Source organism: Agelaius tricolor, unplaced genomic scaffold, assembly GCF_023055355.1.
Source record: "Agelaius tricolor isolate 1412-34295 unplaced genomic scaffold, bAgeTri1.0.p SCAF_4, whole genome shotgun sequence".
In the NCBI taxonomy this organism is placed as follows: domain Eukaryota; kingdom Metazoa; phylum Chordata; class Aves; order Passeriformes; family Icteridae; genus Agelaius; species Agelaius tricolor.
This window is the reverse complement of record NW_027269264.1, coordinates 49,570,592-49,587,438: the sequence shown is the minus strand read 5'-3', so window position 1 is coordinate 49,587,438 and position 16,847 is coordinate 49,570,592. Positions and strand designations below refer to the sequence as shown.

Genomic DNA, 16,847 nt, shown 5'->3' with positions numbered 1-16,847 from the left:
CAGAGACAAATCCAAAGGACACTGCCACTTTCAATAGCTCTCTGACTACAGAGTAATTTGTAAATACTCACATATCCTTTATGTGAGTATTTACAAATTATAGGCCTTTATTATGTGGATTTATGGGGCTCCTGAATAATGCTAACCCCCAAGAGGAGCTCAGAAACCATTTGGGGACCACAATCCTGCAGTCATGACCTCCATTGTTCAGATACATTTTCCAGCCTGATTCAGCCCCAAGCTGGAGCCTGTCTCCAAGCTCTGCTCAAGATCCAGGAGCTCTGTCCTGGGCTCCTGTTTTGTGGTCTGTAGTGCTCCATTAGCTATACTCAGCAATTTATTTTGTGTCTCTGGGGTAAGTAACTCTTCCCAGCGTGCCATGGTTCTGATATGTGCCCACCTTTGCCACCAGCAGATGCTCTGTGTGATGGGTGGGCTGCAGCTCTGCTGGCTGTGACACAGCTCAGCACATGCAGGTGATCCTTTCCAGGCCTGGCTTTGCTTGAGGATCCTTCAGAGTGAAAGGCATCAAATGTAAATGTAGTATCTTGCTATTACCGATGCAAATCCCGAGCCTTGTCTTAGTTCTTAAAACAGCCCCTACAGGGGAGAGAAGATGAGTGCCTTATTTTTAATACTGTTTTGAAACAGCACCAGACTCCAGATACACAGGTGTTACTTGGAGGAGTGATGGTGACTGGGTCAAAAAGGCCCTCAAACTTGGGAAAATGGTTCCCATTTTATCAGTGTCTATTCTTCTCACCCTCTTCATTGTGCTGCCCTGGCAGCAGCTCAGTTCCTCTATTCTGTAGCCACATGCGCAAAGAAAATCTTGGTGCTGGTGCAGGGGGAAGAAATCCTTCTTTTGGGAAGAAACAAGCCCTGTGTTGTAACCTCCAGGAGATGTACAGGTGGAGAGAAAAGTAGTGGTGCTTTTGTTGAGAGCCCCAGGGAGTGCCCTGTCCCCCATGTCTTGGTGCTACAAGCTGCACCCCTGTTTGGATTTCTCAGTCCAGCTTTGGTGATGCTTTTGAGTCCTGTCCCTGTGTGCAGTGCACTCTGTGCCTCCTCATTGTGGGGTTGAGCAAAAATGAGGAGGATGAACCCCCAGTACCTGTGATTAAAAAAGCAGAGGAGTTTTTCCATCCTCAGGCACAGAAGTTCATGTGTTAAGTTGTAGTTACCCCAGCTTCAAGCCCAGCTGCTGCCGATCCACCCAGGGGCGTGAGCATTACATCTGTAAGGGAAAGCCACTGGCCTACAGCAGGCAGAACCCAAGCCAACAGACAGACAGAAAGAGCCTGAGGGGCTGAATTTTAGAGCTATTAAATGATTAAATGCAAGGGGAAAAAAAGTTAATTTAGCATCGCGGTTGTGATTTTACACACCCAAGAGCCTGGAAATTGAGAGCTCTGCTTCTCACACAGGGATCGTAACTTGGCACAGCACAGATTGTACAGTATGTAAAATTAGACTGGAGAAATAGTAAATATGCTGCAGGGACCAATACTGTCTTGGCAGAAGGAGGATGGACTGAGTGGGACCCAACAGGTCTTTTACGCCTCTGACTTCCATAATTCTGTGCTAATAAAAAAACATTGCACAATGCCTGATGCTAATCCGCAGCCCTGAGTGGGGTGAGACGGGAGCTGGGCTGTTCTGTGAACAAACAGCAGTTGCCCCCGGTGTATTTGAGTGCAGCTAGGCTGCTGTTTGAGGGCGGGCGTGTGGGCATTAGCAAGCAGGGATGGGGAGGTGTGCACTGTGCACCGGGCTGGAAAGGCAGGCTGAGGTCAGCGGGGCGTGAGGCACCCCTGCGTCTCTATCCAGCTCTGCCCCCACCTCCCCCCTCCCCAAACCTCAGTAAATACAGGCATCTTCACGCTGTTGCTGGACCACAATGAGCTCTTCTTGTGTTTACGGCTCTGATTTGGGCACCTAATTCTGAATTGTATTGATTTCCCCCTAAACAGCATTGAAAAGCCTGATCTAAGCACTCTTCTGTGGCTTAGAGTTATTTGTCCTGTCTGCATGAAAAAGCAGGACCAAAAAACAAGCCTTTAATTCATCCATGGTGCTAGCACCGGTCATTTGGCAGCGAAGGTTGAAGGCTCAAGTGAGCCAAGCTTGGAGGATATTGGTGGGATTTTCCTGCTGTGTGCTGGTTCCCCTTAGTGCCATTCCCTCTGGTGTTCCAACACCTTTCCCTCCTTACCACCCCACATGCTGGGGCAGCCTGATGAAGTACAGGGAACTGGAGGAGTTGCTGCTTTGCCAAGCAACTGCACTTCCTCAGGATGAGTCATCTCAAGCTGACTCCGCAAGGAAGCCAAGTGGGCAAGGTCCCATCCAGCCTTGCCTTAGGATGAAAATGGTGTCACAGCTCAGCCAGTTGCAGCAAGGAGAGCACTCAGAGTCCCAGGGACCAGAAGAGCTGGGACAGACATCCAAGTGATGGCCTTATCAAGACCTTCTAGGAAACAGGTCAACACATGAACTCAGGTCCCCTCTTGGGATGCAAGACCAAAGCCTCCTGTGGAAAAAAACTAAAAAGCCAAGATCACCAGTCCAAAAGAATCCAGACCTCTCTGCTGTAGAGCTGCTGAGACAGAGAAGCAGAATTAGCAGCATCTGCTCCTGGTCCCAGCTGTGTCAACACAACGCAATCCAGGATAGAGGTATCGACCATTGCAGGTGCGCACCAGCCTTAGCACCCTCGGGCAGAGCTCCCTCCTACCCTGAAGCCGTGGGAAAGGACAGCTTCTTTGTGCTCTCCTGCCCATGCATGGCTGAGGAGACTCTCTTAGAGAGGCAGGATGGATTTGGTTGCTATACTCAGTTTTGCTTGACCCCTGTGACCAGGGTTAAGTTGTGCTTGGGGCACCACATCACTCTACAGCTCCTGCTACTCCCAGCGAGAGCTGGGCTTGATGGTGTGCAGGAAAACAAGGCTGCCTCTGACACAGAGGCCTTCTGGCCTGCAGCCAGGAGCACTGCCAGTGTGGAGCTCTGGGCTGATGTGATTTGGCAGGTCTAGAGAGCTGCTAGAGAAGCTCTGTCCCGACATGGGTGTGATGAAAAGGCAGCAGTACCAGGACAAGACACAGACATAATTAGGCACAGGGAGTACACCCTCTGCACTGGTGAGATCCCACTCAGACCAGACCAAAGCTGTTGATTCAGCCAGTCTGATGATATGACACAAGCAGAAAAATGACACTTGAGTTACTTGTCTGCTAAGGCAGCATTCCCCATCCTCCTACAGTCTCTGCCAGCCAGGGCTCCCCACTGGCCAGCAGCCCAAAAGACATGGGGAGCTGCTGCATCCCATGGGCTGAGCCAGTGCTGCAGCAAGGACTTGGCCCTCACTTCTGCTGTGAGAGTGTGTGTCTTCTGCTTCCAGCAGTGGGTCTCTGTTCTGTGGTTTCCTGCTGGGTTTAGCACTGTATTTTCTCCCCAGGAGGGTGCTGATTCTCTGCCACTGCACAGCCTTGCTGGCCCCTGTGCACGAGTGATGCAGGTGACACCGTCCTAATGGTGCTGCCATCCTGTCTTCTCCTGTCACCTGGAGCTCAGCCTGGGCAGTGGCCTGTCAAGCTCATGGCAGGGCAGGCATCACACCTCCCCACTGCTGGACCATCAAGTCCAGGAGGGAGCCCATAGGCTGGATTACCATTTGTGACAATGGAACATTTGATGGTAAAAGTGTCCCTTCATTCTCAGAAGATGTTGCATTAAGGCTCACGGGAGAGGCACCAGCCTTGTGCAGCTGAGCAGCTAGAAGGGCCATGAAGGCCCTTGTCACCCCACCATGGACATCCCCAGCTGGGTTTGGGGGCAGCTTCAGAGGGAGGCAAAAGGGGAGGCTGATGCAGAGCTGGAGCAGAACTTCTGCAGGAGCATCAGGGCTTTGCCAACACCCTTAGGAGGATGTTTTGTGGTCACATCCAGGCTGAGGGAAGAGGTTTTCCTGCATTCGATCCTGCCCTCAGCCAAGCATGTCAGAGGGGTCAAGTCCCTCCTTCACAACAGTCCTGAAGCAAACCAAGGTCTGCTTCCAGGCTATTGTGGTGTGATTGAGTACAAGTCCTTTAGCACCCATCTGTTATCTCTTAATTAAAGTTTCTTTCTAATTATTTTTTCTTGTCAAGAGCAAAGCTGCTGACACCAGGGATTTACCAAAGTAGAGCAAACAAATGCGGTCTCTGCTTTCTGCAACTCTTCATTAATGGACAAAATTAACTTGGAGCAGTCCATATCTTTGGCTACATCAATGACACTTAATTATGCTTGTTTCCTTACAAAGATACATCCAGTTTTAAATCACTTGTGGAAGAAGTGCCTCCTTAAGCATGAAATTTCTTCTCCTTGAAAGAAGATTTCTGCTGGCAAGAAAAGCTCTGCAAAGACCGAGTGGCATCACAGGGAATAGATGTGAGATCAAGAGTGAGGTGTGCTTCGGGAAGCTGGGGTCAGGAAACCCACTCCATGGCCAGGAGCTGCTTCATCTCAAGAAGGGCAGACTTCAGGGGCTGTCAGACTGCACAGGGGAGTGGAACCACTGGCATTCCTTGGACACAGTTGGTGCTGCTCAGGCCAGTGGGCATGGGTCCTGAAGCAAGGGAGAGGCCATAGGATTGTGCCACTACCCTGTCCCATGGCTGGAGAGGGCCAGGAACATCCTCCCACAGGGCTGGTCAGTCCACCTCTCTGTCCCCTTGCCCTCTCCATCCTCTGGGGCTCTGTGCTCCTCTCCTCCGTGGGCTGATTCATCTCATTTATCATGGGAAGTTGAGGAATGAAAGATCCTTCTGGTTTATATGCTTGGAAAGCTCTTGGCATAGCCCTGGCACTGTGTAAATATTAAATGTGTAATTTATTCTGTACACAGACATATAACTAGCTGCTGAGACAATTATTTGTGGCTGGTTTCTCAGCTGTGGGAGGGACACATGAAGGCCAGTGGGGTGATGTGAAGGCCTCTGTCCAAGGACATGTATGTAATGCTCTGTCCCACTGCAGAAGTGCTCCATGTCCTGTCAGAGGAAGTGGGCACCTGGCCTTTCTCACTGTGTTGGTTTCATCATCTGCAAAAGAAGGGCAGAGCCAGAGGCTGTGGAACCTGCAGAGTGCTCTTCCCTCTCCCCAGAAATGCTGCAGTGCCTTTCTTTTGCTCATTCTGTGCTTACACAAGCCACAAACCTGCAGTGCATTTTGGCTCAGAGGGAATATTTGTCCCGGTCTGCCTGCAAATCGCTGTGACAGTGAGGGTGGTTTTGGCCCTGTGTGTGTCTGCTGGAGGTTGTCTTGCCACAGGCCCTGGCTGAAAGACCCCCATTAAAGGGCTGTGGTGAGCTCTGGTGCCAGGAATGCAAACTGTCCTCTCCACTTCCTCTGCTCGCTGTTCCAGTGACCCCTCAGGCGTCTGAACACAGACCTCCAGTGCCAATCTGTGGCTCCACACATGCCAGTGCCCAGCAGCATTCCTGCCATGCCTGGCAGCTGCCCATGCTGGCTGGGTGGGAGCCTCAGCTGGAGCAACGGCACAGGAGTGGAGATGGAAGGTGCCAAGAGGAGTTCTGCTTCATCCTAGCACAGTGCATGCCAGGGCAGTGCTCACCTTTTTGCAGGATTTCCTTGTGCTGTTGCCCTTCCAGTTTCTATGTAGGTCAAGATTTCATGAAGGAGGAAAATGAGGATGAGGTTTCTATTGGATTTCCAGCTGGATGGGTTTGGGAAGCATAGAATGTATTTCCATGGGTCCCATGTCTCAGCTGCTTTGTCTCATTTTCCCTCCACATCTCTCTGCTGGACTGCTGTCTGCTGTCCTGTTGGTCCCTGTTGCAGCTGCAGGACCTATCAAGCTGCCACTCATCATTGCTAGTGCAGCAAAGCAGCTCACAGCTCATTTCACCAAGCTGCCCCAGCTTAACATTACTAGAACGTGTATGTTTATCCCACAGCTAGAAGCTCTGATGTTTATTCCCATCTTCCCTCCACTGCAATTTTGAAGAGATGTAGGCAAAGCTGTAATTTCTCCCATTATGCATCACCATGTCTCCTTTCTAGATCTGGGACTTCATGCTGTGCCTGGCAGGTGTGCTGTGCCTGGCAGAGGATGTGGCCCTTGGTGGGCTTGGATGCTGAGAGCCACGTTGCTGGTTGGGGTGCAGCCCCTCTATGATGCCATCACAGCCTTGTGGTGTCACCTGACCCAAAGGCAGCATGCTTTGGAGAAGCAGGGTGGTGTAGGCACAGGGCAGGGCAGCATCTTGAAGTGTCAGTTCTAGCCAGTGATCACGTCCATGTTGCTGGGAAGGAATCTTTGGAAGTGTCTAGTCCAGTGCCCCACTTGGAAAAGCTCTGTCCTCAGCAGAAGACCAGATCAGTCATGGCTTTGTCAGCAGAGCCCTGACAAACTCCATGGATGAGAATCCCCCCTCTCTGTGGGTACCTGTCCCAGTGCTGTGCTACCCCCCAGGAGAATAAATTATCCTCCATGTCCAGCTTGACTCTTCCACCAGGACACTCCTATCACCAGCTGATATCCATCCAAAAGGGCTGGCCCTGCAGGACAGGCACCATCGTGGTCATTGACCCCACAGGTTACCAGTGAGTGACACGGTGACCAGGAGTGTGGGCAAACCTCCCTTCCCTCCCTGTTCAAGGGAGCTGTGGAGCTCTGGGTGCATTCCTAGCCTGCACAAAGTTCAGGGTCCCAGTAGAGCTCTGGTCACCCCTGCTCATCCCCATCCTACAGTAGAGCTGCAGGTTTCTCCAGCATTCCAGGGGAGCTGTCCCCATGGCAGCCCTTCCCAAAGGGGCTGCCACACATCTGATGTCACTGTGGTTGGGTGGGACTCCCACACCTGGCATGGGACAAGGGAGGACATGGGGACTTGTTTCTGCTCCAGTAGGATCCTCAGCAAACCCTCCTGGAAGAAATGCCTCCACTGAAGCTGTGCTTTGGGTTTCTCCTTCATCAGGAACCTTAAATCATTGCCTTGGAAAGGAGCATTACTTTCAAAGACCTGTCTTCCAGGAATGGCTCCCTCAGCCCTTCTGGATGAATGCCAGTGTGTTTGTACTGTGTTTAAGGAAATAACTCAAGGTGACTTTTTTCCTTCCCCACTTAGTCCTTCAGCCACTAGCTATAGACAAGCTCTCAGCCACAGTCCTGAGAGGCAGAGCTGAGCATCCCAGAGCTTTCCCCTCATCTCAGTCCTTCTCTGGAAATAAGCACCAGGCAGGCAGGAGCCAGGCAAGGGTGGCAGGTCTGTGGATCCATCACTGCACTGAGCCTTTCTCTGTGCAAGGCTGGTGGGTGGTGCAATGGTGGTATCAGAGCTCCAGTGTCTCTGATAAGCAGAATTCCAAGTGTAAGGACAGGATAGTCAATGGTCTTGTGAGCCACAGGAAACAGGAAGACAAAACCTCTTTACCTTATGCAATAGAATAAATTAGAGAACTTGAGTAAGGTGCATGAATTCTTACTGAACCTGGTATCTATATTTGTCTATCCACACATGTGCCTAATCATCTGCCTGTCCACCCGTTCATCATCCAACCATCCATCCACATCCAGAGCCATTCAAGTAGCCAGCCATCCACCCAACACCACTCACATTCACTGTCCTTCCATGCCTCCTTTCCTCCACTCCATCTGTGCCCATCCAGCCTGCCATCCATCTGTCTGTGGTTACACACATTCATCCATCCACTGTCTTTTTCCACTTCTGCCTATCTGTCTATGTATCTGGTCCTGTTCCAGCTATCCCTCCTCACACAGATGCTTCATCTTAGATGTTCTCCCCTCTTTCTCCCTATCAGTACATTCTCCCAGCTTTTTTAAAGACCCTTTAATTGCACTTTTCTGGTCAGCACAGTTTCCCAAAGCTCTCCATCCTTGGCTTGTGTCAGAAATTGTCCTGGGGCATCCTACCAGAAAAACCCACAACAAACCATTTTCTCCTTGTCCTTAGCACCCCATTTCCCAGCAGGGATAACATCCCCAAAGGTGCTCTATTCCTGTCAGAAGCAGGTGTCCTGACAGACCATCTGCAACATGGCTGAGACCTGCCAGACACTCCTCCAGAGCCAGCCTTGCAGATGGGATCAGGATGTGGCCTTAGGCACAAGGAATGCTGGATCATATACATGTGGTCCCACCTACCAGTGGGACCCAGGAGCTGACATCTGGAGAGGGAAAAAAGAGAGGAGAAGCCTTGGAGGTGCTTATCCCATCTGTCTCCACTATCAGCTGCTTCCAATCTCCCAAGGCTCACTGGGCAGCTCAATGTTTTAGGTCATCTTTTGCTGTGAATTCATTTACACACAGTTCCCCCCTCCTGTGTTGACATCAACAACATCTGATGGATATAGATTTCTGTAATTTAATCACAATTTGTGCAAAAGAAAAAGATCACTTTCTATTGCTTGTCTTGCTCCCCTTTATTTTATTAGGAGAAAGAGCAAGCAGTCCTTCTCTATTTGTCCTCTTCATGCCACTCGTCATTGCTAAGGTGTCTGTCACGTCTTTGCTTGGTTCTCCCCTTTTTATGGATGAAGGGTTAGAGTCTACTAAACCATCTTCACATGGAATCTGTTTCAAGCCTTAGCTGTTCTTGTTTCCCTCCTTTGACCTGCTTCAGGAATACTGTGCTCATAACAGCATGGGGACAGGTTTGTTCATGGCTTTTGAATCACAGTGCTTTCCACTTTGGGTTTGAGTTCTTGGTCACCACTGAGCTGATGTTCTCAGGGAAGGGAGTGTGATGACTCCAGGGTGGGTTCCTGTGGAGGCCGTGGCACATTTGAAACCATGAGTGTGTAGGGAAGGAAGGCTGCATGCATTCCACTGTGAGTTAATCAGCACTCAGGGTTACTGCCTGGTGGTCTGTACCATGGTGTCCTCCTGCAGCACTCTGGAGCCCAGCTGGGCTTTGGCTGCCCTGACTGCCTCAGCAGCACTCTGTCTTCTCTCTGCCCTGACCCCTTCTACCTGTGAGTTATGAGGGTGTTGGGCTGAACTGATTCAGCTCAGATCTCCATCAGACTTCAGCAGTGACATCTTCTACTGCTACTTTTGGCAGCTTGTTTTCACCTTTGATCTCATGACTTTAGCTGCTATAAATCCTCACAAGGACTTTCCCCATGTGTCAGGGCTGCTTAGTTTCCTTGGAAGGCACCTTGTCAAATGTGATTTTGAAGCCCAGGAGAATTTTGAGAAGTGAACCACCCTTGTCTGTGCACAAAGGCTTGATGAAGCCTTGAAGGAACCTCATCCCCATTCATCCTCCCGTCCTGCTTCACCCTGTGTCACACACACGCACTCACGTTGTTTTATCCTTGCCACATACAGCTCAGCACAGCCAAGTGTAGCAACACAGGAAATATTCAGTTGCTAAGGATCATTAACGAATGTCAGCTCCAGCTCCTGTCCAGAAACCTGAGAAAATTCAATTAGGCAGCTGGTGCCCAATGAGCTGTGTTGCCCCACTCTGTTACATCAAACAGCTCAGCAAGCATCATGTTATTGTGGAAAGGGAAGAAAACCCAGACAGGAGACAAACAGCACTGCATGCACCAAGCAGCTGTGACTTTCCTGACTTTCCACAGCATAGCACAGTTAGTTTGCAGTCCTCCTGCCTGGCTTACTGGATAGGGAATTGCAAGGAGAATTACCTGCTTCCCATCTGCACTAGTAAATACATGGAGTTTGCTGGTGACAAATCCTGGGGCTGTGTCATCTCTCTGCTGGGAGTTTCTGACACACGTGTTTGGTTTGTGTCCTGCAACACATCACCTGGACACACGACTGGCAATGCCTTGTTTGTCTGGCCATGCTGTGGGGTGTTTGGCTGGTGAGCCATATGTGCAGCCCTAACATGTGTTCACCATAGCAAAGGTGAGAGGAAGCCATCCTGTAGGTGGAGGTGGTCCATGATCCTCTGGTGTTTGTCAGCTGGTCTAAAATAAATCATGTCTGGGGACAGGAGCAGAACTTCGGCTTCCCTGTCCACCAGCAAAGTGTCAGTCCACACCCCAGTCCTTCTCTTCACTTCCCAGATGGGAAAGTAAGATCTTATCCCCAAGGCAACTGTGCTGGGGGGCTCTGAGCTCACCTGTTTTTCCCCTTTTCCTTCCCACAGAGACCCACACCCAGTACGAGCGGGTAGGTGCAGATGTGACCATGAAGTGTGGCTCCATGGACTGGGATGCAGCCGTGACCTGGACAGCCAACGGCACCGACATCGACGAGTCCCACCTGAACGGCTCCTACCTGATCCTCAAGAACGTTGACCTGTCCCAGAGCGGCCAGTACTCCTGCTACGAGGGCTCCTCCTGGCACCTCAAATACCAGACCAACCTGAGGGTGGGAAGTGAGTAGCCCAGCATGTCACATTGAGGGGGACAGTCTCTGCTCCCATCCTGAGTCCCCCACAGACCCCCCTCCTGCCATGCCAGCCCCTCTACCTTCCATACATAGAGTTGTCCACTGAACACTGCTGTATGAGGTCCTCATGGCATACTAATCCCAGTTGGAATCAGCCACTCTGTCCTAAGCTTTGGATCAAAGCTAGCAGGTTAAATGATGCCTCAGGAATAATTTGAGAAGGGATGTAGCTTCCTCCTCTAGCCCTGTGACACAACAACCATCTCTGTAGGTGGAAAGAGCTGTCGGACAGCACTGCAGTCAGCAAGGAGAAGCCCTGGCTGGGATTACAGCAGTGTGGTTGCTTCAGAGGAGCAGCCAAAAGGTGTTGCAGGATTCTGGGTGCACAGGTGTGCTAGAGGACAGCTGCTCATTCCCCAGCATTTTACGTATCTCCAGCATGGGATGCGCTGATTCCCGGGCCTCAGCAGGGGAGATAAGAGTTGTGCTTTATTTCACATGATGCTGAGAGCTGATAGCAGCTGTGTGTTTTGAGGGCTGCTGTGTTTGTACAGCAGATAACAACTGTGTGTTTTGCAGCACGGCGTGTGCAACTGGCAGCCGTGGATGTCTGGGAGCACCAGCTGGCAAGGCTGACTGTGGGATGGTAACTGTGATTCCCAGCTGGGAACCCCGCCATCCAGGGATGTGTCATGTAGGTGGCTGTATGTTCCCAGGTTTGGAAGACACAGCCAAGTCTTTCTCTACTCCTTATTTCACCTTCTGCACCTGGCAACAGAGCCAGGGTGGTGTTTCCATCCTAGTCCATGCTCCAGGGACAGAGGGTCACAGGAGGGTCTGTGTAAGCCCTGAAAATAAAGCATGAGGGATCACTGCACCTAGAGATTTGAATTTTAGAGATGCTCTACAGTGTCCAACTCATTTAAGGTTGTGTGGGATGGATCCTGGTGTCTGGGCCAAGGAGAAGGGATGCTGGAAGGAGCTGGAAGGCAGTGTGAGAAGCAGATGAGGGGAAGCAGACAGCACAGGGCAGGGTTTACACCAGTGAGCAGGTGTGGGGGCTGGGAGCATGGCAGACAAAAAGGCCACTGCCACTGCCCAACAAATGAGTCAGGGGCTTTTTAGCTGCACTGTGCTCAGGAGGTGTTCACAGCTAGTTCAGAGCCAGAAAAGGCAGGCCCTGGGTCCAGTGCAGGCAGCAGCACAAGGAGGTTGTGCAGTTCCTCTGCTTGGGCATGTGCTCACCAGAACCCATCTGCGGAGAGCTCCCAGCCAGTGCACAGAGGGCTGCAGCCCAGGCCTACAGGAAACAAGGGGAGTGGGGAGACTTCCACAGCCTCCAACCACCTCGTCTGCAGCTGTGGCATCGCTGTCATTTTGCAATGGCTCCTCCATCTGCTAAGCACCTCGCTAATAGTAATCCCTGTCAATCCGCTCAGGGACCCGTGGGAATTGCTCAGCGTTAGAGCCCAAATCCTGCTGTTCCCTATTACTGTGTGTTCCCATTTGCTGGAGAGTCACAGCCCCCTGAGCACTGGGCAGCTGAGAAGCCCAGTTGGACGCTGCTGGGGCCACCAGCCCCGCAGAGAGGGTGACAAATAAATAAACAAGTGTCTGGTGCTGTTAACACTATTAACTGTGCAAGGAACTAATCAGGTGAGATGCTTTTAGTGGTAATTAATTTAACTGTCTGGATTTTAATTTAACGCTCTCTTTGAGCTTTCTCTTCGCAGCACTGCACCCCCAGCCCCTGCCTCCCCCACCCCACCCTAAGTGTCCTGGCTCTGCTGGAAATGATTGATTCCCTGGAGGTGTGAGGATTCATTCAAAGGAGTGGATTTGGGAGCATCCCGGCAGGGAAGGGGGATGGGCTTGGGCATGGAGGTGGAGATGGGTGACTTGTGGGAGGTTTGCAGCATGGCCCTGTGGTAGCATTGCTGCTGCAGCTGAGTGCATTGGGAGCCCAGGCCTGGGATTTGGGGGATCTTGGACTCATTTCGTTTCAATTGCATGGGAAATTAAATGAAAACAGGCCTGTGCCTGCATTTTTCTCTTTTGCTGGGGCAACAAGAAAGGTGACTGCAGCGAGGGTAAGGGGCTGGGGCTGCACGTGGAGAAGTGCTGGGGATCTCATCAAATAAATGATGGTACCTGGAATGTGCTCCCCAGGCAAGGCAGGGGTGCTCGTGAGCATACAACACCACAGGAAGGATGTGTAGAGGGAGCAGAGAAGCGTTGAGGACCAGGAAAGGGTGTCAATTAGCAAAGCAAGCTCTGTCATGGGGGTCAGCGAGCACAGGGATAAAGGGAGACCTGCCAGGAGTCAAGCTGAGTGAGACCTTGCAGAGGAAATGAAAAGGGGGGTTAGCCATATAAATATGGAGCAAACGAGGAGAGAAGAGCAGAGTTGGTTCTGCAGACAGGTTTCAGGGGAGATTAAACGTAAGCTCAGCAGAGCCCGATACCAAATGAACCCCACCGGGTCTGAGCAGCGATGCTGAGAGCCAGGGCAGCACAGGCTAAGGGAGAGGAGGGAGCATAAAACCTGGAGGTTACCCTCTGTTGTGGAGGCACCTTCAATACACTGAGGGCTTGGGGAGCACCTCGGCCCCATGTGAGGACATCTGTTCATTAACAAGGCTCATTAGCCGCTGAGAGGCCAGTGGTGGTACCCAGTGCAACGTGTCTCCTGTGCGGGGGCGAAGGAAAAGTCCTCATCAGAGAGCCTGACCCCACAGCACAGTGGGGCCACACGGTGCACTTGGAAGGGGGAGCAATTAAAGACGTGGAGAAAAATGGAAAATGGGAAAAAAATACAAGGGGGGCTTGCCAGGGGTATATCACAGCAGATTAACCTGATAGCTCTCTTTGATAAGGGAACCGGTTTTCTAAGCCCAGAAATGTGGTCAGTGTAATCTGTCTTGACTTCAGTGAAGTATTTGCTATGGTGCCACATGGGAAATTATGAGTTAAACCAGAGAAAATGTGGATTAGTATGAGAATTGGAACACAGCTTAGGAAATAGCTACAGGGGATCAGATTGTGCTGAAAGGGGGAGCTCCTGGAAGGGACAGGGAAACTTTGGCACCATGCTTGGACTGTGTTTGGGCCACTCTCTGCAGTGTTATCTGTAATGGCTCTGGCCCACAGGGACCAGGGGCTTTGGTTGGATATGCCAGCAGCTAAGGAGGGACAAGAGGATATCAGGGGTGGGGATTTCATGCTGAAGGGACCAACATGCTACATTAATGGTGCAGGCACAAATGTGGGGAGGTGTTTTAACAATGTACTTCATCAGGGGGGAGGGAAGGCACAGATAACTCATCTGGTCCCTTAGATGGGTTTGACACCCGAGTGCACATCATGGGGGATGTGGCTGGGAGCCCAGCAGCACCCTGCAGAGGCTGGGGGTAGATGGGCTCTCTCACTCACTGCAGAAATGGGAGCACTGGTGCACATGCATTCAGGGATGGCGAGGAGGGATCCCCAGGCTTGTCTATTGCTAAAGGTCCCAGGTCAGCCCCCTGCAAGGCATGCATCCTCCTCAGCACAAACTGGCCTGAAGGAAGCTGGTATTTCTCCAGGGGAAACCTCTTCCAGGGCACTTTGAGCAGCCTGGTGACTTGTTGGTCTGCCCCCTTCTTCAGGCAGCTGAGCATGAGGTGAAGCACAGGAGAAGAACCAGGTGTTTATCTCCAGTGATCACCTGCCCTGCAGCCTGACAGCAGCAGATACCCACCAGAAGCAGGAGATGGGTCCAGCTCTTTTTACACACCAGGCATCCCTGTCCTGAGCCCAGGGCTGAGCACCAGGAGCAGGGCAGGAGGGAGCACAGGGCTCTGGATAACAGGAGTGTGGTGCCGGGCTCCTGGCTGCCCCCACAAGCCACAGCTCTGGATTTGGAAACACGCAGCCGGAGGGCCCGGGGGTGGATATAACAAAGACGTTGGGAAATAATGCACTCTTGAGGTTTGGCACACGGCGCTGTGCGTTACAGAATGTTATAAAAATACTGCTAATGGGCCAGAGAGGAGTGGAAACGCGCGTCGGAAAGGCTGCCAGAAGCCGGAGAGTGCACACAAGAGCGGGGAGGCCTTGTTTGCAGAGAAGGGAGGGAGGCAGCAAGGGCAGGCACCCTCCTTCTGCTCCCATCCCTCCATCCCCTTCTAACCCGCTTCTCTCCATCCCGACCCAGCCCCTCCTCCCCTTTGCCCTTCTGTCCCGCTTTGGGGTTGTCCAAGCCCTGGTGGACATGCATCTGACCCTCATCATTCAGCCTGCTGCCCAAAAAGGCTGCTGCCTGATGGGATGGAGTGCAAGCATGGGAGAGGAAATACAGCAGAATCCCCTCCAGCAGCAGGGGCACGGATTGGGATGCAGGCAGTGGAGTTGTCTTCCATGTTGCAGTGGTGGCCCGGGGTCTTGTAGCCTGGTGCCAGCCCCAGCACTGTCCCATGGGCATTGCTGCCTCCCAGGCCATGGATGTGGGAAAGGGACTGGCAGAGCACAGGCAGTCCCAGGCTGGCCTGCTTCCTCCATGTCTGTCACTGCAGTGGCTGGCGAGAGAAAGAGGAAAAAACATGCGGTTTGACGGAAAATGACATGGAAAAAACAACCAAATTAACAGAAAAACAAACAAAGCGAAACCAGGGAGAGGGAGGGGGAAAGGGGCAAAGCAACAGGAACCACATGTGAGCGGGGAGGCCAGGAGAGCCTGAGTGTTCTCTGGACTGATTAGCAAGCAATCAAACATCGGCCACTAATAAATAATCAGAGCCTCCCTTTTCTCTGCCTTAGAAGTCTTTTTCCTCCCAGCTGGGCTCCAGCTGCAACCAGAGGGTTGTGCTGCAAGTTTGCATCTATATTTTGTTGTTATTTTTAAAACATTTTTTCTGTTTCACCTATCCAAAATAAAGAAGCAAAACAAGAAGGCAGTGACCTCTCCACATAAGGCATGCACCTCTGGCTCCTCCAGGGCAGGCATGAGCATCCCATGATGGGCACTGGCTAAACAGTGGAGGAAGACTGGTGTGTCCCTGCCTGTTTCCATGGCTTGGCTGGGTGGAAGAAAACTGCAGGAGGGCACTGATGACATGCCAGCTTGGGAGAACAGAAGTTTGGTGGCACCAGGCTGGTGCTCCTGCCTGGATGCTGCTGGGGTCAGCATGTGCAGATAGTTCCTTGCTCGTGTATCTGTGATGCAGCTTTTTTTTTTTTTTAAATTATTTTTAAGAAAGCCCATTTGATAGATTTTTTTCCCCTCTGAACTCTTCCAATCCTTTCCTGTGGTGATGTAAACTTAGGCTATTTCAGGAGCAACATGTTAAACATGACTGCAGCCATTCCCTGGCACCAGGGCCAACTGGCAGGGAGCAGCACCCACCCCTTTGATTCAACCCTCTCTCCCTCCCAGCGTGCTCCTACCCCTTGGGGATAGTCCCACACAAGGGCAACCCCGAGGCTGTGCCCAGGCAGTGCTTGAGGGCAGGACTACATCAACATGGACCAAACCTACGGCAAGGGTGGAGCTAATAAATTTAAATGACAGTTGACATTCCAGAATCAGGAGATGCACCCCAGAGCTGTTGGGTTCATTACTGTGGAAGGTTTTTTCTCCCCATGTGCCTGCAGCACTGGGGGCTGGGTAGGTGCAGTGGTCCTGGGGTGATTCACAGCCAAGCATGACCCCCCCGATTCCTGAGAGGCACAGAAAGGGAGCAGCAACAAGCTTGCAGGTATGCTTTGTTCTTTGAAATTCGGCTTTATTTCACAAGGCATGCTGGCTCTCCTGTCACTGCCTTCCCACATTGTGCTGCTCGTGCATGGCTGGGAAAATTCAGTGGATGAACTGTGCTGCTGCCTGCGACCAGATTTTGGGTCTTGGCCCGGCTGAGAGCTGAAAAGGCGTACTGGGTAACAGTATGCAAATTACTATCCCGGCTCTTTAAAGAGAAAGCCAAGAAAAACCCACCCAAAAACCCCACCACGCTCCCAAATGCAATTAGTCCTAATCGAATTAGGAGCCGGGCTAGAAAAACAAACACGTTTGCAGGCAGCAGGCGACCTTTCCTCCCCGTGCAGTGGGCTGCAGGCTGCATGCCACAGCGGGAAGGGCTGAATGGAGCCGTGCCCCATGGCCCACGCGTGCACACACTCGTTCGCTCGCACCCGTGCCCTGCTGCTCCTCTCCTCCTTCCCCTCGCTGGGCTGGGCAGCCAGCCCAGCTGCAGCATAGCAGAGTGATGCTTCCTTGGCTCGCTCTGTAAAACATGATAATCTGGGGCAGCCGGTGTCAGAAACAATAAAAATATCCCCTCTCCCATCTTTACGGCTCCCCTCTTCCCGCGGGGGAGTTGGGGACAACAAGGAGTGCGCGGTGGTGGGGCCAGCGGAGCCCCACTGGGCATTTATGAGCAGCCAACAACAGCACCAGCAGCTCTGCCCTGGCTGT

The 16,847-nt window shown here is 51.9% G+C and overlaps 1 protein-coding gene across 7 annotated transcripts in view; it reads left to right on the top strand.

The window, feature by feature from the left end:
* Positions 1-16,847, top strand: part of CNTFR (ciliary neurotrophic factor receptor) — a 201,769-nt gene that overhangs the window by 135,019 nt on the left and 49,903 nt on the right. For all 7 annotated transcript variants that reach the window (XM_071425695.1, XM_071425693.1, XM_071425690.1 and 4 more), the window contains one exon: positions 10,152-10,382. In XM_071425695.1, coding sequence (XP_071281796.1) covers positions 10,152-10,382 — 231 coding nt within the window. The remainder of the gene's footprint in view (positions 1-10,151; positions 10,383-16,847) is intronic.